The sequence below is a fragment of the Helianthus annuus genome, chromosome 16, assembly GCF_002127325.2.
Source record: "Helianthus annuus cultivar XRQ/B chromosome 16, HanXRQr2.0-SUNRISE, whole genome shotgun sequence".
Lineage (NCBI taxonomy): Eukaryota > Viridiplantae > Streptophyta > Magnoliopsida > Asterales > Asteraceae > Helianthus > Helianthus annuus.
Window position 1 is genome coordinate 180,301,282 of NC_035448.2, and position 24,462 is coordinate 180,325,743.

Consider the following 24,462-nt stretch of genomic DNA (forward strand, 5'->3'; position numbering starts at 1 on the left):
ATTGCAAGGAGCAAGCTACTTTTCAAAGATCGACCTGAGGTCAGGCTATCATCAGTTGAAGGTCAAGGATGAAGATGTGCACAAGACAGCGTTTAGGACTCGTTATGGACATTACGAGTTCCTAGTGATGCCTTTTGGGCTCACTAACGCACCAGCCGCATTCATGGATCTCATGAATCGCGTCTGCAAGCCTTATCTAAATAAATTCGTTATCGTCTTTATTGACGACATCCTTATCTACTCGAAGAACCAAGCTGACCATGAGAAACACCTTCGTTGTATTCTCAAACTTCTACATCATGAGAAACTCTATGCCAAATTCTCAAAGTGTGAATTTTGGCTTCGAGAGGTCCAATTCCTTGGACATGTGGTAAGCGAGCGTGGTATCCAAGTGGATCCCGCTAAGGTAGAAGCAGTTATGAATTGGCAGGAGCCAAAGACTCCTACCGAGATTCGCAGTTTCCTAGGATTAGCAGGATACTATAGGCGATTCATCGAGAACTTTTCGAGGATTGCTGCGCCCCTAACTTCGTTAACTCGTAAGAAGATTAAGTTCGATTGGGGCCCTAAGCAGCAGGAATCCTTCGACATTTTGAAGAAGAAGTTGAGCAATGCACCAGTGTTAACATTGCCCGATGGCATAGAAGAATTCGTGGTGTATTGCGATGCATCACACACTGGTATGGGCTGTGTACTCATGCAGAGAGGCAAGGTCATTGCCTACGCTTCTCGACAGCTAAAGGTGCACGAGAAGAACTACACCACCCACGATTTGGAATTGGGTGCCGTCGTATTTGCATTGAAACTGTGGAGACACTACTTGTATGGAACCAAGTGTGTAATCTATTCGGATCACAAGAGTCTTCAACATTTGTTCAATCAGAAGGAATTGAACATGCGACAAAGACGATGGATGGAAACTTTAAATGATTACGACTGTGAGATAAGATACCATCCAGGCAAGGCCAATGTAGTTGCCGACGCCTTAAGCAGGAAAGAAAGAGTGAAACCGATCAGGATCAATGCCAAGCGTATTGAAATAAGGAGTAATTTGAACGAAAGGGTGTTAGCTGCACAGAAGGAAGCTGTGTTGGAAGCTAACTATCCTGAAGAGAAGTTAGGAGTAACTGAGGAGCAGTTATCCTATGACAAGGATGGAATGCTAAGACTGAATGGACGAATATGGGTTCCAGTTTATGGAGGACTACGAGACGTTATCCTCCAGGAAGCCCACAGCTCCAAATATTCCGTTCATCCTGGAGCTGATAAGATGTACCAGGATCTAAAGGCAAACTACTGGTGGATTGGTTTGAAAAAGTCCGTAGCAGAGCATGTAGCTAAATGTTTGGCTTGTGCGCAAGTCAAAGCTGAGCACCAGAAGCCATCAGGTTTGCTTCAACAACCTGAAATTCCCACGTGGAAATGGGAAATGGTGACAATGGATTTCATCACCAAGTTACCAAAGACGAGAAAAGGAAATGATACTATATGGGTCATAGTAGATAGACTGACGAAGTCAGCTCATTTTCTACCCATCAAGGAGACGTATAGCTCCGATATGTTAGCTCAATTATACGTTGATAAGATTGTAGCGTTGCATGGTATACCTGTATCTATTATCTCTGATAGAGATACTAGATATACGTCGCATTTTTGGAAGAGTTTCCAACAATCTTTGGGCACTCGTTTGAATTTTAGTACGGCCTATCATCCTCAGACTGATGGTCAGAGCGAGCGTACTATTCAAACTTTGGAAGACATGCTTCGTGCATGTGCGATCGATTTGGGTGGTAGTTGGGATAAGAACCTACCACTAATTGAATTCTCTTACAACAATAGCTACCACACCAGCATAAAAGCTGCGCCTTTTGAGGCCTTATATGGTAGAAAGTGTAGATCGCCCATCTGTTGGGCAGAAGTTGGAGATGTCCAACTATCAGGGCCAGAAATCGTTTTTGAGACGACGGACAAGATCGTTCAGATTCGCGATCGTCTGAAAGCTGCCAGGGATAGGCAGAAGAGTTATGCGGATCCTAAGCGCAAGGATTTTCACTTCGATGTAGGTGATAAAGTGTTGCTTAAAGTATCGCCCTGGAAGGGGGTGATGCGATTTGGTAAGAAAGGCAAGCTAAGCCCGAGATACATAGGACCTTTCGAGATTGTCGAACGTGTCGGGTCAGTCGCTTATAAGTTAAACTTGCTTGAAGAACTTAGCGCTATTCATAATGTGTTCCACATCTGTAATCTGAAGAAGTGTTTCGCTGACGAATCACTGGTCATACCGCATACAGATATACACATAGATGAGAGTTTGAAGTTCGTGGAAAAACCATTGTCGATTGAGGATCGACAGGTGAAGAAGCTTCGAAGGAAGCATGTACCTATTGTTAAGGTCAAGTGGGATGCCCGCAGAGGTCCCGAATACACGTGGGAAGTGGAATCCACGATGAAAGAAAAATATCCTCAATTGTTCCAGTAAATCTCGAGGTCGAGATTTCTTTAAGGGGGTGAGGATGTAACACCTCGAAAAATTACGTCCAATGATGCATTGACACGTGCCATAGACTTTGAATATGTGAAAACATACTTTAGAAGGACTAAAGTTGACAAAAAGTGAAAACTATGGAATATAAGGGTCCGAAGTGTTAACAATGGATAAATAGACTCTATAATAACCCTATATGGTGTTTATAACTCTAAACGAATAGATCATGGATCATACGAAGCAGAAAATGCACGAAAGTGAGGAATTACAAACTATAGGGACTTAAAGTGTCAACATGTTGAATTTATACCTCTGAGTGATCTTTTGGCAGCCCCGAAGCTTTGTAATGATAAAATATACTCACTAGAATATGTGGTAAAAATTTCATGAAGTTTCGTTATCGTATGAGAAAGTTATGGCCAAAACCGTACTTGAAGGGCTAAAAGCGTCAACGTCGAAGTTCATGACTTTTCGGGTGAGCGCAAAATTAACCGAGGACATTACCATGTTGGTAAATGTCCCAAGGTTTTTAAAAATCAGATTTGAGGGTCTAAGGGTCAAAATAAATGGTCAAAACCTCGTTTACGAAGACCAGGGACCAAAACTGCAACATTTAAACAACTTTTGGGCCTGCAGACCCCAGGCGGCCCGCCTGGGCAACCTTAAGCGGGCCGCGACCCGTGCCCAGTTGCAGAATTCGCGAACAGTGGCTGTTTAAGTCCGATTTTTGAGTTGAGGACAGCTTTCAGCACCTCCCAAATCCTCCAATCATATTACATGCAACATAGGACACCTGTAGCACTCTCCAAACATCTGAAACACCATTTAAATCAGATCAAAGCTTCACTTTTGAGGGTCTTGTGTAGTAACCAAGAACACATACAACTTTCAAAAATTCACAAGGCAACTTCTGGAGCTTCCTGGACGACAAGGCACCTTCATAGTGATAACTAAGCTTCATTAGGACTCTTGTAAGCATTCATAATCTTCTCTATTTCGTTCTAGCTTAGATTATTAGCCGAAAGTCAATCCGTCGCAACTATAGTTTGACTTCTCGATTAAACGAAAATGGCTCAGTCATTTCTCAAATTGAAAGTACCTACAAGTTGGTATTTATGTGGGAAACAAACCCTCAAAAGGGTATTCTCTGATTCCCACTCTAAGCATGATTATTGTCGAGTCAAAGTTGTTCTTAAAAAGTCAACAGAACTTGTTTTTGTAAAATCTAGCATAAATGGTAATGTAGATGACATGCAATCAGTTTGATCATCAAAAATAACTTGGTAATGAATGTAAGAATATGTTTTATTATGATCAACTCGACAATCTTTAGTATAAGCCCGGATTGGAACCGAAAGTCTTACAAAACGACTTTTTCCTTGACTCTCGATTCGGATTCGTGCATGCATGTTTGAGATCTGCATTAGAGCTTAATTTGAACCATTTTTATTTAAGTTTAACTCTCTGGAATTTTTACAACTTGATTCCATGATTAACCGATTCATATGCATGTTTCCGATTTAGGCTTAAAGTTGACTATTTTGCCCTTTTTGCTATAAAACGTGATTTTTGGAAAAGTGAAAGAGTAGAAACCTTTATTACTAATTTATAAACTTGCACCGAAAATTTGATATCAGTTGGAGGTCCAGATTTAGAGTTATGCTCGATATCGTAAAACTAAAGTTTTATGTTAAATAAACGGCGTAATTAGCGTATAACCTATTTAAGCCCACTTTTTGATATAAAACTTTTTACCCACTGATGTTATATAATATTTTGGGATTTTTGAAGATTTTTATTTAATTTTTGGCTGATCGTATCATAGGTCTCTAAGTTTGATTCGGTTAATACCGATTTTGACCTTTTAAGTCATAAAATGAGTTTTATAAATCCTTTTGACACCAAACCTTTTTCTACTGATTTTGTTTGTTAAATAAATTATTTTGAGCATTCTGGAAATATAAAAATCTCAGCTTTCTTTTAAAAACCCGGAAACGGCTCTAAAATCGCCTTTCTAAGCGTTTTTAACGCATAGTATGTACTATAACCATATTAAGCATATAAGGACTATACCTACTGATGTATTTAGCATATTTTTATATAATAACAGTAAGTATAAGTTTTTGAACTCAGATTTCCAGTTTTGACATTTTTAGCCCTTGTGAAATTACCAAAATACCCCTAAGGTGCATAGTTTGGTTTTAAATGATAAGTTTTGTATATGGGTCATACCCTACTATTATAATATTTCAAATTAAGTATATTTACTGTATAAACCAGACCTGTAACTCAGATTTCCAATTTAACTCTTTTATAATCTTTTAAATGACCAAAATGCCCTTATAAGGCATGAATTGAGTTTAAATTCATTCGGGGCATAATAGAACATAACTTGCTGATATTATAACATAATTAAAGCATATTATCTCAGGAAACTTGCATATGACTCTTGTGGTTACCCGTAACGCTCTTTTTAGCGTTCGGTTCGGTTTATGTAACTAGTTTGCATAAATTGACCGAAACGGGTTAAACGTTATCATTTTCGTCTCAAAATCCAGAATGTATTTAGCATACCCATATTATACAAGTATTCAAACTTGTCGGGTCTAAATCACATTCTATCCGGTCTTCGCTTAATCGTGCGCTTGAACCGTATCGTCCTTAAAACTAACCGGTCTAAGCTTAGGCTTAAATAAAGGCCCGTTAGGAATCTAATAGGTTATTATAAACCTTTGTTCCAGAATAGGAGGCCCAGTAAAAGCTACCCTCACTTGCCAATTGTGATTCATACTTACTAAGGTAAATACTTTTAACTTATTTTCCCTATACGGGCTTGGGTTACGGTATATAGAATACCGCTTGATCGGGTGTTCAATTGAATAATTTGATCGGCTCGTTTAAACAGTCTTGTTTTACTTTAAGCCTTTGGGGGGTTAATGACCATGTCCCGGATATCCTTGGCATCATCTTACGGGATGGCCACGACCAGAGCACGAGGTGTAGGCGTACACCTGTCAGTGTATAACTCTTTAATGTGGTGTGTCTATTGATCTTTAACCCGGAAAAGATCCGGGCTACTGAACGCACAAGTAACATGTAATTCGTTCACAAGATTATATTGCATAATTATCCCAAGTTATAAAAAATATTTTATGCCATGTGCATTTAAATCAATTTTCAATCATTTTCAAAATGAGTCAGTTAATTTGTATTTACCAGTGTAAACTGACGTATTTTCCCAAAAGGTTAAGTGCAGGTACTACACGTACTAGGCTGGCTGTCTTCTAGAGCGTCCACAATAAGTCTCGCAAGCTTGGACGACGATAAAACTGTTGAACAGTATCATATTTTATTTTGATCTGCCTGTGGATCCGTTTCAACTACTAGTGATATTTAATATTACATTTATTAAAGTTGAAATGAATCTATCTTTGCTTCCGCTGTGCATTATTATATTGTGTTGTTTGTCTATGATGATGCCAACTACGTCACCATACCCCCACCGGGCCCACCGGTGACACGTGGAAATTGGGGGTGTGACAATACCTTTTATGACGCCTCGTCTAGGCCTAGACGGTGAGTCTAGGGTTTTTATCTCCGACCAGATACTGAACCTCGTAACAGGTCAAATCAATCACATCAGACGAGGCTTCTAGGTCTAGACGAGGGAGCAATACGATAGAGGAAGACGCCTCATCTAGGCGTAGACGGGGCGTCTTGACACTGATTTGACTATCTTTCTAGCATGTGACTTAAAGTAATAAGGGGCGTCTAGGGCTATACGAGGCATACATATTGGACTTTAATAGGGACATGTAGAACATTCTTCAACCATCCATCGCTCTGCTTCTTTGCGTTTGTTTCTTCTCTGCTTCTTCTTTACCATCTATTTGATATCATTCAAAGGTGCTGAAATGTCATCATACTGGGACGACAACTATTTCTTTGGGCCGTATTCTAGCAAGTCATGGGTGCCCAAAACAATTGCGGTAACGGTTAATAACTTAAATTACTGGTTGTTTTAATTATTTACTAATGATGATACCTTTTTTTGGAGGAGACTGGCGTTCCCGATTCTAAAGAGCAAGAGGTTGTGTCTAGTGTACAAGGAAATCAAAACAGACCGTTTCTAGATTTGAACACGCATCCCCCTGTTGATGAAACATCCTCTGCAGATGACTCATACCATGCAGATGAACCATGTTATCCAGCGCAACAAGGGTATCCAGATTATGGATACGGGTGTGAATATTCTTACGTGCAACAACACTATCCTGATGGATACGGAGGAAATGGTGGTCATCAACAATTCATTTTCCTGAGCAATCCTTACGAAAGTTACAATGCGTCACAGTCTTTGTAGATTCAACAAAATTATCCGGACGTTGGAGGATATGGTGGTGAGGCACCCCTCATCCCGGGCAATCCGTACTTCACAAAGCAGGTATCAAATTTACTTAGTTACGTTAGACAGATTAATAAATATAAAATCTAACCTAACTGTCATGACCCCCAACCCGTACCCCGGTTCGGGCGCCGCGAGGCAGACAGTAGTGGTACCGGTGTTTATAAACTTCGCAGCGGCAAAATCATCAAGACCGGTTATCAGGAAAAATTATCAGTGTTTCCAAAACGTCAAATTTTCATTTTATAATATGTGGGGCAAAATCTGTATTTACATAAAGGAATTTCACTGGGAAATCCTTGATTACAGGAAACACGTTTATTTCAGGTTTACATAGCCACTTATTTAAGCTGAAGTACTTCACGAAACTTTTTCCTTTCTTCACGTGCGTCGCGGAAGGTCCTGAGGATTCCCCCGCGTGTCGCCTGGAAGGTCAACTAGACCTAGAGTAGCCTCGTCGCACGTATAGGCTTGCTACACGTCGCGCTTGAGTCACACGTGTCCTAGTACTCCCCCGCGTGTCGCGGAAGATTTAGGGGTACCCCCGCGTGTCTCCTGGGATTCCTGTTATTGATTTCTTTGTTTGTTGTACCGGGTCGCGCCGTACAAGTTCGGGGTTTCGATCAGGGGTCCTTATAATGTATTTTGGGAGTTGTTACATCCTCTCTACCTTGTTTTAAATCTCGTCCTCGAGATTTACTGGAACAAGAAAGGATATTTTCGTTTCATCTCTGATTCTAGTTCCCATGTGTATTCTGGTCCTCTTTTTGAATCTCATTTCACTTTGACCAGAACTAACCTCTTGTGTTTAAGATTCTTAATCTTTCTAACTTCTATTCGAAGAGGTCTTTCAACAAACTTCAACATTTCATTTACCTCTATGTCTTGCAGAGGTACTATTAATGATTCATTAGCTAAACATTTCTTAAGGTTACATACATGAAATACATCATGTACACCTGCCATTTCCTCCGGTAATTATAGCTGATAAGCGACTGGTCCTATTCGTTGGATGACTTTAAACGGTATGACATATCTTGGGCTTAACTTTCCTTTCTTACGGAATCGGACTACTCCTTTCCAAGGAGAAACTTTAATACTACGTTGTCTCCAACTTGAAATTCTAGTGGCTTTCGCCGGTGATCATCATAGCTCTTTTGTCGATCTCAGGCTGTTTTCAATCTCTCCTCGACCTGAATCACTTTGTCAGTGGTTTCTTGTACAATTTCGGGACCTAATAATTGAGTTTCTCCTATTTCCGCCCAACATACTGGAGTTTGACACTTTCGTCCATAAAGTGCTTCAAATGGGGCAGCATTAATGCTTGCGTGATAACTATTGTTATCGGAGAATTCTATTAATGGTAAATGATCATCCCAACTTCCTCCAAAATCTATAACACATGCCCTTAGCATGTCTTCTAAGGTTTGGATCGTCCTTTCACTTTGTCCGTCTGTTTGAGGGTGATAAGTTGTGCTTAAGTTTAATAGTGTTCCCATAGCTTTTTGAAAACTTTTCCAAACATGAGAAGTGAAACGACTATCCCTGTCAGATACAATGGATAGTGGAATTCCATGTAATGACACTATCTCATCCACATATAACTTAGCTAGTCTCTCCATACTAAAGGTTTCCTTCATTGGTAAGAAATGAGCTGATTTGGTTAATCGATCCACAATCACCCAGATTGTGTCGTTACCTTTCCTGTTCTGGGTAACATAATAACAAAATCCATTGTTATCAATTCCCATTTCCATACTAGCATTTCTAACTGTTGAAGTAAACCTGAAAGTTTCTGATGTTCAGCCTTAACTTGTGAACAAGTCAGACATTTAGAAACGTAACTGGCTATATCCTTTTTCATTCCTATCCACCAGAAATTATTCCTTAAATCTTGATACATCTTGTTACTACCAGGATGCATCGTATACCTAGATTTATGGGCTTCCTCTAAATTTCTATCTCGTAGATTTCCTCGTATAAGTACCCTAATTCTTTTCTTATGGAATCTCCAAATTCCATCAGTTCCTTATTCTAATTCTTTCATCATTCCTTCAGCATCATCCTTGATTGTTGTTTCTTGGGTATTTCTTCAATTGTTCCACTAAATCTATTTGCATATTTAATCTGAGAGCACGTACTCGTTTTGGCTTCTCATGATACTTACAACTTAAGGCATCGGCTACTACATTAGCTTTACCTTCGTGATATTGGATATCACAGTCGTAGTCACTTAGAATTTCCATCCATCTCCTTTGTCTCATGTGTAATTCTTTTTGCCCAAAAATCTACCTTAAGCTCTTATGAACTGTAAAGATGGTAAACTTACTACCATACAGATAATGTCTCCCAATTTTAAAGGCCAAAATTATTGCTCCTAACTCTAAATCATGAGTTGTATAATTCTCCTCGTGCTTCTTCAGTTACCTAAATGCATAAGCAATTACCTTTTCGCATTGCATCAAAACGCATCCTAGTCCTAATTGCGAAGCATCACAGAAGACTACAAAATCTTCAGTTTCCTCTAGCAATGCAAGTATTGGTGCATTAGTTAACCTTTGCTTCAAGGTTGTAAAGGCTTCTTCTTGCTTAGTTCCCCATTCAAACTTAACTGATTTACATGTTAACTTGGTTAACAGTATAACATTTAAACAATATAATATATTTTAATGCTAGGGTAATATTTAAAAAAGTAAAATGTTAAAATCAATGTAGTATTTAAACCATCGAATACATTTAAAGGTCCGATCTTGAAAACGGTAAAATATTTTTATACAAAAAAAAAATAAAACTTCTTTTTAAAAACACATTTTTTTCACTCAAAAAAATATCACCCTCCAAAATCAAATTACCCCACCAAAACACCCATTTTTCAACTAAAAAAACCACCTTCTAGACGCCTCGTCTAGGCCTAGACGGGGCGTTTAGACCCCTTAAACTTTGTGCCTGACATCCCACTCAGATCCAATTGATTTCAGTGTCTAGACGCCCCGTATAGCCCTAGACAAGGCGTCTAAGGCACCAAAGGTGTCCAAATAGCTTGACCGGGTGTGAATAGATTGAGACAATTTAAAAATAGGGGGCATGAGCCCCTTCTAGCCCCAATAAACCTCCAACAAGGCCCTAGCCTGTCGGTGAAGATCCGTTGGGATACCGGGTGCGGGTAAATACTTCACCTACTGGTCACCTGGGCAGTTACTACCAAAGGATCACATACACATTCATCACTAACTGATGTGCCACTAGCGGATCAGCAACACCAAATTCAATGGTAGATCGCCGACAAATCACCTACGGTTTTCTTTTCTAGTATCTTTTACTTGCAGATTATAGAAAAATTTCTAGTAATGTAAACCTTTGTCTGCTCACAAAAGACTGGATCTGAAAACCAGGTTTCATCCACTACACCACTTGGAGGTTTGTAACCATATATAACTGCAGCCAGTGAAGACGTGAAGACCACTCTCTTCAGCGATTGAACTTTCGCAGCTGATTTAAGCACATTCAGTGTTCCCTTCACTGCTGGATCTAGCAATTCCATCTAACACACACACACACACAAAAAAAAAAAAAAAATCTTGAATGCATGCACAACATGGTTTAGAACTTATACCAATCTTGAAAACTTGAGAACAAATGAACAAAAAACCACCTGTGGGTCATCAAGTGAAGCAAAAGTTACAGGAGATGCTGTGTGAAAGACACAAACGCAGCCATTAAATGCAGAGTCAAAAGAGCCTTCTACACTTAAGTTAGCCTCAAACAAAGATAGTCTTTCCTTAGCTCCATCAAGAGCAAGTAAATGTTCTGTCTTTTTTGGATCATCTGCAACATACTTTACTAGAATTAGTAGGATTGATCCAAAAAGAAACCGAAACAAATTGAAATAAAAAGTAAGAAAGAGGGAGAGAGTGACCTAGAGATCGGACGGTAGCATGAACGGTGTAACCGTGGTCAAGCAAGAGTTTAACGAGCCATGAAGCTATGTACCCAGAAGCACCTGTAACGCAAACCACCTTCCCTTCTCCAGCCATTTGTCTGAAACTTAAAGAGTTAGTAGATGAGGTGTTGGTGATGGATACCATTTGATCGAAGATATATAACATTTCACTGTACCCGTTTGGATATGATTTTTAAGGGATTAATTAAGGCTTCCAGTATGCTCACACTCCTAAATCTTATTTTCACATTCATTTTCACTTTATCTATCTAGATACATATATAGGTAACGACATGAACTTCCTTAACTAATATATACTAATGCATGCAGTCAACTGGCCATGTGATGATTATATGGAGAGAGAAATATTATCAAATAAAAGAACTGATTTTTTATGTTGAATAATCTCAATAGCTTATTCCGAATGATCCAGTTTTTTAATTTAATATATTGCCGTGGCATAATATCTCGTGTGGTTCGTCCAATCACAATTTAAGATACTGCCGTCACCAAGAAATAACAAACCAAGAGATTTGTTGTTTTGTCTCATCCAATCACAATCGAGTAAAGTGGATCAATAAATCAACAAGAATCCATCTTTGTGTTGTTTTGTTCGATCAATGAAAAGGAACAAGAACCAGCTGTGACCAGGTTTGTTTATAAGTTGTGTTTACAATTTCAGGGGTTGAATTGGTCAAAAATAATATTTTTCATTATTTGAGTTGTCATTATGTTGCGTATTGTTTTGTTTGATAGGCCGTCGTATCTCAATTAGAAGATGTACTCTCGTGACCCATAAGTTCTTAACTATATTACGTCTAGCCAAGTTAGTACACTGCGCCTAAATGGTTCAATATCAATGGTGCGTCTAAGGGGACTGGGGGTGGTACAAATTCCATCACTCACAATATCCAATCAAGTTCCGTCATGTCATCAACTATTATTTAATCACTCACAACTTTTTTTAGTGGCGGTGGTCATCACTCACAACACCCAACAATAAACCCCCACACCCCCTCACATTAATTATCACGGAATGGACATCAACGCGTGGAAAACTCCACGAGTGATAAAGTTCACGAGTGATGGGAGGTGGTGGCGACGGTGTGCTAAAGTTTTCCACGAGTGATGGGAGTTCCATCACGCACCACCCCCAAGTCCCTAAGTTGGTTAAGTTCACATGAACGAATTATGTGACTATAGTGATGAGTTCAAACAACTACATTAGGGTAGAGGGTATAGAGTGCGAGGAGTGGATCGGTGACTCACACTCACCCCTCACCGGTTGGTTACCATACCTCGTGTTTGAAGATGTGCGGTGACCAAGAGAGAGAGTATGGAAATCGGTGAACTTTCACCGAATTGGATTGAGTGTGATTGATGGATTTTTTGACCGTTCCCATTTAATTTTTTGACCGTTTCTTTTTTTGAACGTTATATTTTATAACCGTTGAGATTTTTTATATAAACTCATATTTTCAATCCATTTAAAACACACAATTCTTTCAAAAATCTCTCTTTCTAGACCCACAAACACCATGGATAAATAAAACAAAGGTGAACCCAAGAAAAAAGGTTTCGGTAGCCGAGGATCGGATTCAAGAAAAAAGGTTTCGCAAACGAGACAAGGTGATTTTAGAGGTCCAAGTGCACCGGTTCAAATCTCCTACGGATATTCACCAACCACTCAACCTCAATTTTTTTAGCCTCAAACTTCACAACCATCTTTTTTCACCCAACCTACTGTTCCACCACAAATATTTTCACACCCAAGCTTCACAAACGAGTTCGATCCATTTGGATTTAGGACCCGCCAATTCAATCACCAAGAGAGAATATCGAGCGCTCACTTCCTATCTACGATGATTTAGAGGTTGTCCCCGAAACACAACATTTGGATGTAGATAGTGGCGAGGACGAATAAGAATATGAGGATGAAGACGATAATATTTGTGAAGCAAGTGACCCGAAACAAAAGGGAGTCAAGGCGGAGCGTCAAACTTGGGCGAAAACACATGAAGAGGCCTTAGCGAAGGCATGGGTTTATTGTTATTTAAACAAGAAACAAGGAAATGCACAAAAGAGGACAGTTTTTGGAAAAAAGTTCTCGCCCATTACAACGAAACGGTCGGCGGAAGTACTCGAACAGTTCATCAAGTACGTTCAAAATGGATCCCTATGTTGACTAAGATAAACCACTTTAACTGGTCTTTGGCAACAAGCGGTAATATTTTATTTGTAATGTGTTTAATTTTCCATAACATTTAAAAAATATTTTCCATAACATTATTTATGTTTAATTTTTTTTTACTTTATATTTGTTATCTATGTAGGATCGTATTCGTGGTAGTGGGGTTAGCGACCTCGACGTCATGAATAGGGCTTTAAGTGATTTCAAAAAAAAAATATCCGAGTGGTTTTCAACATATTGAGGCATGGGAGGTCGTTCGTAAACATGACAAATGGGCAACGGTACCATCGTTGGGTGAAGATAGTGGAAGTTCGGGACAAAAAAGAAAGTCGCCCGATTCGGGTACACCGGGAACTGAGTCACCGATCAATATACGGACATAAACGTAGACCTGTCACCAACAAGACAAAAAAGGAAAGACAAGAGGCCCGCAACATCATCAAACGATAGCCAAGAGGCCCTCACCGAGAAGCTCGCGTAATACACTCTTATGAAAGAAGAAGAAAAAGCACGGGCGATAGAGTTGACGAATATACGAAAGAAACGTGAGGAAGACACCATAGCGTTAGTGGCGGAATAACGCGAGGCGGTGAAACAACTTATGTATGATCGGGATTTGAAGGCATTTACTGAGCCACACGACCATGCTCCACCCGAGATGTTGTCATTTATTCTCGCGAGGAAACGAGATATCGCAAAAAATAAAATTGGATGCAATTTCTAAATATTAGTTTAAAATATTAGGTTTATTTTATGGTTTAATTTTTTAACTTTAAATGTAATGTCTTTTTTTTAGTTTTAAATTTTAAATGTAATGTGTTTTTTTTATTTAGTTTAAAATATGTTTTATTTATTTATGCATAGTTTATAATTTTTAGAAAATAAAAAATATATAACTCAAACACCCTAGGGTGATTGACCATACCCCCTGATTGAGTGCAAAATGGAGAGTGGAATGGGGAGTTGACATGGCATAATAGTATTGGGTAGGTGATTTCACTCAAACACCCTATGATGATTGACTCTACCCTCCATCCTTAGACCATGTGTAGTGGAAGGGGAAGATAATGCCCCCACCCTAGCGTATTTTACGCCATGTGGCTGTCCAGTCAGCAAAGGGGCATTATTGGACGTTTTCTAAAATGGATGTAGTGGGGATGGGGCATTATTGGGGAATTATATAAAATAAAGAAAAAACAACTAAAAATCTTATTGGCTAACAAAAAGGAAAATGAAAGATGATTGGATAAGGAGAAGGGGGCAAGGCGTGCTTTAAAAAACGCCAAGAGGGCTTTTTTTGAATTTAAAAAAACACGCCCTATGTAATGGTTTGGGGGCGTTTTTAGGCATTTTTTTTAATTTAAAAAAAAAGCCCCACTACGGGGGTCTTAGCGAGTTAAAATCAACATTTTTATTTAATAGATGCATGTACCATCGCTTTAAACTATACGTTTAGTGTAGTACACTCCGTATGAGAAAACACTTGACTAGTACAAGAACCCACTTACCTGTGTTGGGATTATGAAGCCTTCCAATGATAATTATATTTTGAATGTAAACTATTCTACTAATCGAGTAATGGACTATTTTGCTAATCATGTACAGCATGAACAAGCACAAATATATTTCTTATATTACAACTTGGTGTGTTGGCATGTTGTTCGTTTTGAAGTCGAGGGTCTCTCTGGAAGCAACATCTCTATCCCTAGGGATAGAGGCAAGGTCTGTCTACATCCCACCCTCCCCAAACCTATAAGTAGCTTTGCTATTTGTGAGATTTACTAGGCATGGTTGTTGTTGTTGTTATTGTATATTACAACTTAGGGGTGTGAAAATGGTGGTACGTTCGGTTTTTACCGTTAACCATAATCATAATCGCCAACTTCGGTTATGGGTTTTTCTTAACCATAACCATAACCATAACCATAACCAAAGTTCAGTTTGGTAAATCGGTTACAAGGCTCGGTTATGATTCAGTTTTGGTTAATTAACAACTAGACGAGGCACCCAACCTATTTTCTAGAATTGATCTCCCCGAAGCAGCCGCTTTCACAAATTAATGGAAGTGCAAGGATAAAAAGAACAAACAAATTAATTTATAGGATGCTAAACACCATTTTTTTGCTCAAAAATATGAAAATTGACAAAAGAGAACATTGGCATCAAAGACTCTTATAATTTAGAACAAACAAATTAATTTATAGTATGCTAAACACCAAATTTTTGCTCAAAAATGTGAAAATTGACAAAAGAGAACATTGGCATCAAAGACACTTATAATTTAGTTTGAAAGAATGAATCTGAATTTTCTTAAGAAACCCACTTAAAGATTAGATATATTGTAACACCCCAACCCGAAACGGGCCGACGTGTTACTTTTACAGAGTCAGATCAAAAACATAATTCCGTTAATACTTAAAAGTACTGCAAAGCTTAATAATTTAATTGAAAATATTTTATAAAGTCAGATCAAAACCATAATTCCATTAATATTTAAACGTATTACCAAGCTTAATAATATAATTGTAAATAAGATATCTAATCCAGTACATTTATTCCTAGGGTCTTTTCCATACACTCGAACACTCTTCCATATCCCAACCCAGTTGTCTTGATAACCTGATGTAAAGAAGGAAAGACGTAAAAACGTACATCTGAGCAAAATTTGAAAGTTTTGCCCAGTGAGATGATAGAGGGAAATAAAATATCATGTTTTGTTTGAGAATAAGTCTTTCTTTCAAAAATCCTTTTAATTAAATGGGAAGTTAACATAATTTAAACATATAAAATAATAGATATTTATTATTAGAACATAGCATGCAGATTTACCCGAAGTCCATGCGGTTCAATTAATTAGCATGAGTGATGTAGGGTGGCTAGCCCATACGTCCATGTGGAAAAGGGGCCAAATCACGCAACCTAATTCTCTTGTAACATGTTTATTTACTTTTTCCTAATACATAAAGTACCATGAGCTTATAAATTTGAGACGCCATGAACTCAACTCCCTGTCACAGATGGTGTCACATTATTTTATACCACAATGATGAGTCTGTGGTCATGTTTAATTTGTAACTTGTAAACATGAGAGTTTATAGACATGTAAATCAAAATATCATTTTATGATACTTAGTTTTTGAACTTAGTAAGTATTTATACTTCTATTATTTTTCTCCATCAAATAGGGTTACACCACTAATTTAGAACCACTTAACACTATTTTTGAAATTTATTAACTAATGCATTTCTTAAAACAGTTTGTAAATTAGAGTCACTAACCAAAAATGGATAATATATATATCAAGTGACTGCATAATCTAAAACCATTTTAGTCAACAGGGTTCCACTTTGGTTAAACTCATAATTTTCATATATCGCCAGAATATTTCATTGGTTATGTTAATATGCAAGATAGACATAATAACTAAAAGGGTACGTGGCTACGTGTTTTACCTTAGGTTCGGATAAATAGCAGACTGGTAGAACGAAGTGATGTCGGAAAATCCAGATTTCGCCACAAAAACGATCTAGTCACCAGAAAAGCGAACCAGAATACTAAATCGAGACAGTTAAGTATAGAGAGATACATGTGTTTTGGGTATTTGCGAGCTAGATCAGTTATACCTCAAGAGATTTGTGAATAAATAAAAATGTATATTCATTTTTGATGAAGCCACGATGGTACCCTACGTGTAAGAAAGAAGCAACAAGCATGATGACTAACGTAGTGGTGTGATATGCTGTCCTATTTGGATGTTTATCATCTTTCGGTCTGTTATATATAATATACATACTAGGATTTTGACCCGTCACGCGTTGCAGCGGCGTCGAAAGGTAAAGTAACTCGTATTTATACTGTACATTTGATCTGACTCTTTACTTAAAAAAATTACATCGCCATCGAATGAAAACGTAGTATATTTGACCCGACTTGCTTTCAATACAGTTTACGAACGCACACAAAATAAGTAGAACATAGATAAAAAAAGTATAATAATTTGTACACATTGCGGTGTAAAGTCGTAAAAGTCATTTGAACCAAAGGAAGTGTCAAGTTATTAAGTAGGAAAGGTTAAGAAGGTCAAAGTTGTCAATTACTGAAAGTTAGAAGTGAATGTGCAACTTACTTAAAGATAAGAGTTAATAGTGTTTCATGTCAAAAAATTAAGGGCGTAAATTGGAAAAAGTTAAAAGTGTAAGAGCTTTACCCATGTCGCGCGTTGTGGCGGCGATGTCATGCTTGCGACGTTGTTACACGTGTTATGTGTTATGATGATGACATTAACGTGCGATACTTGTGCGTGACATGACTTGTTTTTGACTTTGTCACACACGTTACATTTATGACATTAACGTAGTTAGACATAGATAAATAAGAATATAACGTCTCACACGTTGCACTGTAAAGTCGTAAAAGTAATTTAAACAAAAGAATTGAAATGTTAGAGAAGAAAAGATGTGAAGTTATGAAGTAAAAAAGGATGTACCATTAACTTATGTTTAATTAAGAAATTGTGGTCATGATAATATATCTTTTAAGGAAAAAGAATAATTTACTCTACAATAAAATCATACTTTATTTTTTTCATCATAAAAAAAGTAGTAAAAACAATAAAATCATAATTTATTTTTTCATTATTTGTCAAGTATTTTAGTCTATGTTTGCAAGTAATTAAGTGTTTATTCCCATTGAGTTGACATGTGTGAAGTAGTAAAAAAGCTGAGGGTATTAACAGAAAAATTAATAAATAAACACTTGTTGTCTTGTTCCACCACACTACTCTCTCATCTTGTGTCTTTTATTTCACAAAAACAATTTTGAAACGGACAGGTGGTGGTAGGCTTTGGGGTCACGTGAAAAAGGCATGGCCGGAACCACCGACCATGCCTTTTAAGATATAGAGTAATTATTAGGGGAAGGATACACTAAAAAGTGGATTTTGCTTAAGTAGTCTAAAAAGAATTGTAATGATAACATGTGGCACTCCTAATAAGTAGGAATAAAGGACATTTTGGTCCTTATAAATAGGAGTGAAAATGATATGTAACACCCTTTTTGTTTTTTAAAAATACAACAAAAAAAATCTAGTACAAAAAAATATAGCACAAAAAATCTAGTAAAAAATATAGCATAAAAAATCTAGTACAAATAAACATAGCACAAAAAAATATAGTACAAAAATATATAGCACAAAAAAATTTAGTACAAAAAATATAGCACGAAAAAATTCAGCAAAAAAATGTAGTAAAAAAGTCCAGCACAGAAAATTGAGAAAAAAAATTAAGAAAAAAAAAATTAGCACAAAAAATTTAGTACAAATATATAGTACAAAAATCCAGCCAAAAAATGTTATACAACATATAAATACAACACATTTTAGTGGGTTTTTAGTTTTTATATTTTATATAGCAATATGATACTCAAATTAAAGATAAAAAGACGCCCGATTTTACGGTGAAATTTTTATGAAAAAATAATGTCGTATAAAAAAGTTATGAACGTTTAAAAAATGAGGGTGGAATATGTATGTGCAGAGAGAAAGCCCATAAATAGGATTTTTCCAAGATACCTTTGCACTCCTCCATTCTCCTACATTTTCACCTTAACCATTGATTTGAAAAATTAATGGTTAAGATTTCTTCTCATCCTAATTAGGCAAAATAAAATTTTTATTTGATCTTACCCCTATATTACTAGGTTATAAGGTTATAGACTCACGTATTAAATAGGTTAAAGAGTAAACTGCAATTTTACTCCCTGCCAATTGGCACTCTGACCCTCTCAAACGAAATAATTGTAATTTTACCCCCCCCCCCCCAACGTTGATGTTTTGTCGCAATTTTACCCCCTGCCGTCAGTCAACAGTTATTTGAGTTTTATAAGTAGGGGTATTTTAGTAATCTTATCCTATATTTATTATTATTATTATTATTATTATTATTATTATTATTATTATTATTATTATTATTATTATTATTATTATTATAAAACCCACCCTTAACCCCACCCCCTTTATTATCTGTCTTTCCCCCAAATTCTCCATCATCAACAAGCCCTAAATCCATCAATAACTTCATCCAACAACAATTTAACCCATCGGGGGAGATTGGATATAACATTCCTATTTTTATACAAGAATAATAAGTTTGGTTAAATTTATTAACCACTAGTAACTAGTAACTAGTTTATTTCTAATATAAATATTCACCCCAAATAGTTTTAAACACTATTTTATATAGTTTATTGAAATATTATACCAATTAATTGGCCTATGTATGGGTGACCTGTCTAATAAAAATAAAAGTATATAAAAAACTGATATTATTAGACAGGTATATTACGGATAAGTCGACTGGTAGAAATATAAAGTACCTAGTCGAACCCAGGAACCATTTAAATAATTAAGCTATAAAAAATACATTATATTTGAATCTACTCCGTTTTTAATAAAACTTGGTTCAAAATGTAGACATAAATATTCTCGTTCTAAAGACATATTTATTATTGTCTAGAACGTCATAATTTAGAAGTTATACGCGCCAAATAAGTGAAGCAGTTAAATTAATCATAATATATATATATATATATATATATAGGGTAAGGATAGTGTAAAAAGGGCCTAAAGTGTGAGAAGTGTAAGAAGTGTATTATAACACTATATATAATACTATATAACACCATATAAACACCTTATAACAATATGTAACACCATATAATACCATATAACACTATGTAACACTATATATCATTATATAACAAATATAACACTATAGGTTGTCTGATAACATGTCTATGATAGATGTATAGTGTTATATTTGTTATATAATGATATATAGTGTTACATAGTGTTATATAGTATTATATGTTGTTACATATTGTTATACGGTGTTTATATGGTGTTATATAGTATTATATATAGTGTTATAATACACTTCTTACACTTCTCACACTTTGAGCACTTTTTACAGGATCCTCTACCTATATATATATATATATATATATATATATATATATACATAATAAAATACTAGCCATTTACCCGCGCGATGCGGCGGGAGTGGCGATTTACGATATGATACTCGTTTACCGTTAGTTTATTAGTCGTCTCGTGATATATTGTATAGCAGGGTACCCGTGCGATGCGGTGGCAGTGACAATTTACAACGTGGTACTCGTTTCCTAGTCAGTTTATTAATTCTCTAATACTCTTGATGTATTAACGCATTGTATAGTACTTTTTTAGTTTTTCATTTGTATATTATTTTACAAATGTTTATTGTTTATTCGTTGGGTTGGTTCGGTCATTAACCATTTCGGTTATTGATGCGGGTAGAGGTCATCATCCAAACCACATGTCCCTAATGGGGTGTAAACGTGTAGTCAAATGGGTCAAAAGGTTTAAAGTCAGCCAAAGTATATTTTTAGTTAATAAAACCACATTAATCATTCTATATAATCATATAGATTATTCCAAGGATACAGGTTTGTTAATCCCAATGGCCATCAAATAAAAAAACTAATCGAGGAATAAAATGTTTTCTAAAAATAGCTATAATAAGACGATGAACGAAAGCGAGAATGTACCTGATTGAGGCACTTCACATGCCACACATTGCCTTTCAAAACTACAATATGATGGTCATAGAGGTGCAAACTACGAAGTTCTTCTCTAACAGACTCTATGTATGCACTATGTTTAGTCAAAAATTGGATTGCAATAACCTCACCGGTAGCCTTAACGGCTAGCCCCAAAACAACACGTGAATCACCAGCATTTGCAATGTAAAGTCTTCCGTTTGAAATCACACCAAACAGACATCAATATTCAATAGCAGCTACCTGCGATTTCACCACCATTGTCAAGAAACAATCGATACAAACCCTTCTTCTGACGCAACTGCATGATAAAATGCCTCTATTGTTTATCTTGCATCTCCATATGTTTCTAAAACTGAGCAAATAAGATACGACATCATTAGTCGTCAAAAATTAACCAAATCTAGGCTAAAGTAAAGTGAAGGTTGATTATGCTTTGCCTTGCATGGGTCAAATGTGGAAACTTAATAAAAGTAGGGAAAATGAATACAGATCCAATGGGTCAAAAGTCACGCAAAGTAGATTCACAATGCATAAAACCTCTTAAGTGCATTTTATTTTAAGTATTAGATTATCATTAAAGGACTATAGATTTTCAATCATATTTGAAGATAAGGTAAAATACAAAAATTGTTTGCGGTATTTACACGACACGTTTTGACTTAAATTCAAATTATCTATTTTTACCCCCACCTGTAACCCACCCATTTGCCACCTCTAACGTAGAGTAAAGTTCGGTAAGTATTCTAATTGGTAGATATAACTTGTATCTTTTATCTGTACCTTTAATCGGTGCTTAACCTGAGCTGGAGGGGCCATCACATACATCAGAAACACTTAAGATTACATGTGTAGCAGCAGATAGCTTACTTTGTGAATGCTCTCTAGATGCAAAACTCATCTGAGTCTGATTAGTCGAGGCCATAAGGTTTTCCAAGTTAGCATCTAAAGACGCTTGAAGTGTCTGAAACAGCCGTGGATCATTAGTTTAAGTTTTTACCCATAAAGTTAAAATCTATAATAAACTATAACAATATTTCTTTCTTTCTACAATACACACTCTGACCAGGTTTCTTTAAATATGTCATGCACTCATGCTGAATTTTATCTCATGACCTTTTCTCTATAACTAAAGCATAGTTAACAAAGATCTTTTGATTCCAGATTAAGTCTAGTGTAGTGTAATTGTAACCACACCAAGAAAAAGAAATTCAAAAGCATCAAACTTTTTATTTTACACATATCAAAACCGAGTTTCCCCCCACCCCACAACAACATTGATAGACAATGTCACATTGACACAAAAGAAAACATACAAATTCTTAACTATGATCATTTTTTCCTACCTTAACCTCACATAATGATTGCCCTGCTTATCTCATTTCCATTAGCAAACTGATCTCCAAATAACATCATATATAACCAGATTATATTATTAAAAAAAAGCTCAACCAAATAAGATTTTGATCAAAATACTCAAATTAGTACCATGTAAACCCAATATTTGTCTGATTTTGACTTGAAAAAAGTCTTAGTCCACATTCCACCATCACAAAGAGCGCGACCTGCCATTTGGGCTCTATTATGTTTTTGAAACAATGGAGGTCTGCTCCTGCAGCCAACCTACAACATAAACACAAATCCGAATTTCTAGTAGTCCTCGGAGAAGTTCCAAATTAGGGGAATCGAGAAACCTACCATTCGATTTACCCTCATTATTGCTATGAAACCTAGCCTCTCTGCGAAAGAGAAAGCAAAAGCAAAAGAAAAAACACTATTAAAATTATAACCAGACCTCAATTACTGGACTATCAAATTTTTTGATTAAAAAATAAACACTTTTGCTGATTTAAACACCGTATAGAAATATCAAATCCGATTTAGTTAAGACTCATAATCACAACATTAATCAAGAAACCATTATGAATTCAAGAAATCATGGTAAATAAGATATTTACCCACCTGGGTTGATGAACTGTAGCCCCAATTTGAAATCGTAATGACTTTGTGATGCTCCAAAATTGACAACTATAATTAGGTGAATCCAAGAAAGCTGCTATTGTATTGTAGAATCAAAAGATCCTTCTGCAATCAAGTTAGCTTCAAACAAGGACAGTCTTTCCTTAGCTCCATCAAGAGCAAGTAGATGTTCTACAAACAACTAAGAAAACACCAGTTTCTGTACTTTCATCCGAACAATAAAGGTACCTGCAAGAAAACACCATCTGTACTTTCATCCAACCTAATTATGGTGTTAATGGCATCATTAGCTCTATCCCATAGGATTTCAAGATCCATATACTCTGCCTACAATTAACATTTAACAAAAGTAGAAAAAAATACAAAAGTTAAATCAGATTCTCTTCACTGTCTATTTCAAACCAAAAGTGCCCTAAAATCCCAAATCCCTTTTCTATTTTCCACATAAGAAATCAAATCACCTCAGAATTTGCTTTAGAATACATGATTTCTTCAGCTTTTAAAACAACATTTGGCAGCTTATCTTTCCATTCTTTGTTCTTCCTTGTTGCTGAGCTATTGATCTCATTCACAACCCTAAACACACAAACAAACAAAACCCATTACAAAAGAAAAAAAAAACCCCGTTTGGGACAAAGTTAGAGAGAGAAAGAGTGAATAAGAGAACCCCTCATGGGTTGAACATCACAATGAACAAAATGCTAAATCAAACCTGGTAATAAAGATGAATAGAATCAAAATCCTCACAAGTAAACCCATTATCGTACGCTTTACCACACAATGACACCCTGGACATCAGTTGAAGTGATACACAACCAAAATAAACCACAAACCCTAATACGGTCAAACTTTTAGACCACAATCAACAACAAATCTTACCTTTAGTGTTTGGGGGCCGCAGATTTAAAATTCTCAGGTGCAGGTCTTCTAAAGATCAACCGGCTGACTACCTCCAACACCTGATCCGCCAATAAAAGCCGGAAATCAGAACCAGGAGGTCAGAATGTTCATCGATCTGTTGAAACTTCATAGATCTGGTGAAATGTGTTCCTGAATCGCTAGAGAGATAGAGAGAGATAGAGAGGAGCAGGGAAACGACGATTTTGAAAGTTTCGAAATGACTCTCAAAACCCTAATCTGATAGACAGGATGTCAGGATGTATCGGAAGTGAGAATGAGCGGGGATTCAAATTTTGAACTAAAAATGGCCGCTCAAAATTTAGATGGCTATACAGCATGTGTTGAAAAGAAGGTTTCAACACCTTCATGCTTTAAAGGTTGTACAATGGGCTTTAAATGGTTGTAAAATGGTAAATGACCATTTCTATCCTTCCTATATGCTTATATAGATAGTATAGATTAATTAAATAAACTTACATATTTTAGATGTAAAGTGTACACGTACACTTTTGACAACAATCAAAATCAAATTAAATATTAATTAAAAGATTTGGTGTATGTTGCATGTTAGTGTACATGTAAAAAATTTAGAACAAAAAGGAATACGTGTAGGTTGCCAGAATACGTGTAAACAAAAGGACTTTCCAAGAAACTCGGAAAGTTTCTATAAATAGGGAATTTCTTTCAGAACATTTGATTACCATTCCTTTCTCAGCCTTCTCTCTAGATCTCGCTAGCTTTCCTTTTCTCTCTCTCTAAAAATCTATATTTTTATTTTATTCCATAAATAATAATAATAATAATAATAATAATAATAATAATAATAATAATAATAATAATAGCCATGTCTCGTTTTAAGTATTGTAACTCCCGATCACCGCTACCCTTTCCGATTGATCTGGAACCCATAACTCATGTCAGGGCTCTGCCCGACTAAGTTCGTCGGGATTCGGTCTCGGGACTT

The 24,462-nt window shown here is 36.4% G+C and overlaps 2 protein-coding genes across 3 annotated transcripts in view; both read right to left on the minus strand.

Annotated features, from left to right (window-relative positions):
• Nucleotides 1–16,620, minus strand: part of LOC110878131 (cinnamoyl-CoA reductase 1) — a 35,117-nt gene extending 18,497 nt beyond the window's left edge. The window contains exons 1-4 of the mRNA XM_022126390.2: nucleotides 16,475–16,620; nucleotides 10,807–10,928; nucleotides 10,543–10,715; nucleotides 10,246–10,431 (exon numbers count right to left, since the gene is read on the minus strand). Of these exons, the coding sequence (XP_021982082.1) occupies nucleotides 10,246–10,431; nucleotides 10,543–10,715; nucleotides 10,807–10,924 (477 nt within the window). The 5' untranslated portion in view covers nucleotides 10,925–10,928; nucleotides 16,475–16,620. The remainder of the gene's footprint in view (nucleotides 1–10,245; nucleotides 10,432–10,542; nucleotides 10,716–10,806; nucleotides 10,929–16,474) is intronic.
• Nucleotides 16,621–22,122: 5,502 nt separating this feature from the next.
• On the minus strand, nucleotides 22,123–23,680 carry LOC110874486. 2 transcript variants are annotated; one of them, XM_035984934.1, is made up of 6 exons: nucleotides 23,311–23,680; nucleotides 23,060–23,174; nucleotides 22,827–22,925; nucleotides 22,581–22,769; nucleotides 22,317–22,357; nucleotides 22,123–22,241 (listed from the first exon to the last, which is right to left on the minus strand). In XM_035984934.1, exons 1-4 carry the CDS (start codon nucleotides 23,355–23,357, stop codon nucleotides 22,710–22,712), a joined length of 321 nt encoding a protein of 106 aa, XP_035840827.1. In that variant the 5' UTR covers nucleotides 23,358–23,680; the 3' UTR covers nucleotides 22,123–22,241; nucleotides 22,317–22,357; nucleotides 22,581–22,709. The 2 variants fall into 2 exon arrangements, with proteins under 2 accessions (XP_035840827.1, XP_035840826.1); XM_035984933.1 differs by having other exon boundaries at nucleotides 22,581–22,779.
• Nucleotides 23,681–24,462: the final 782 nt, after the last annotated feature.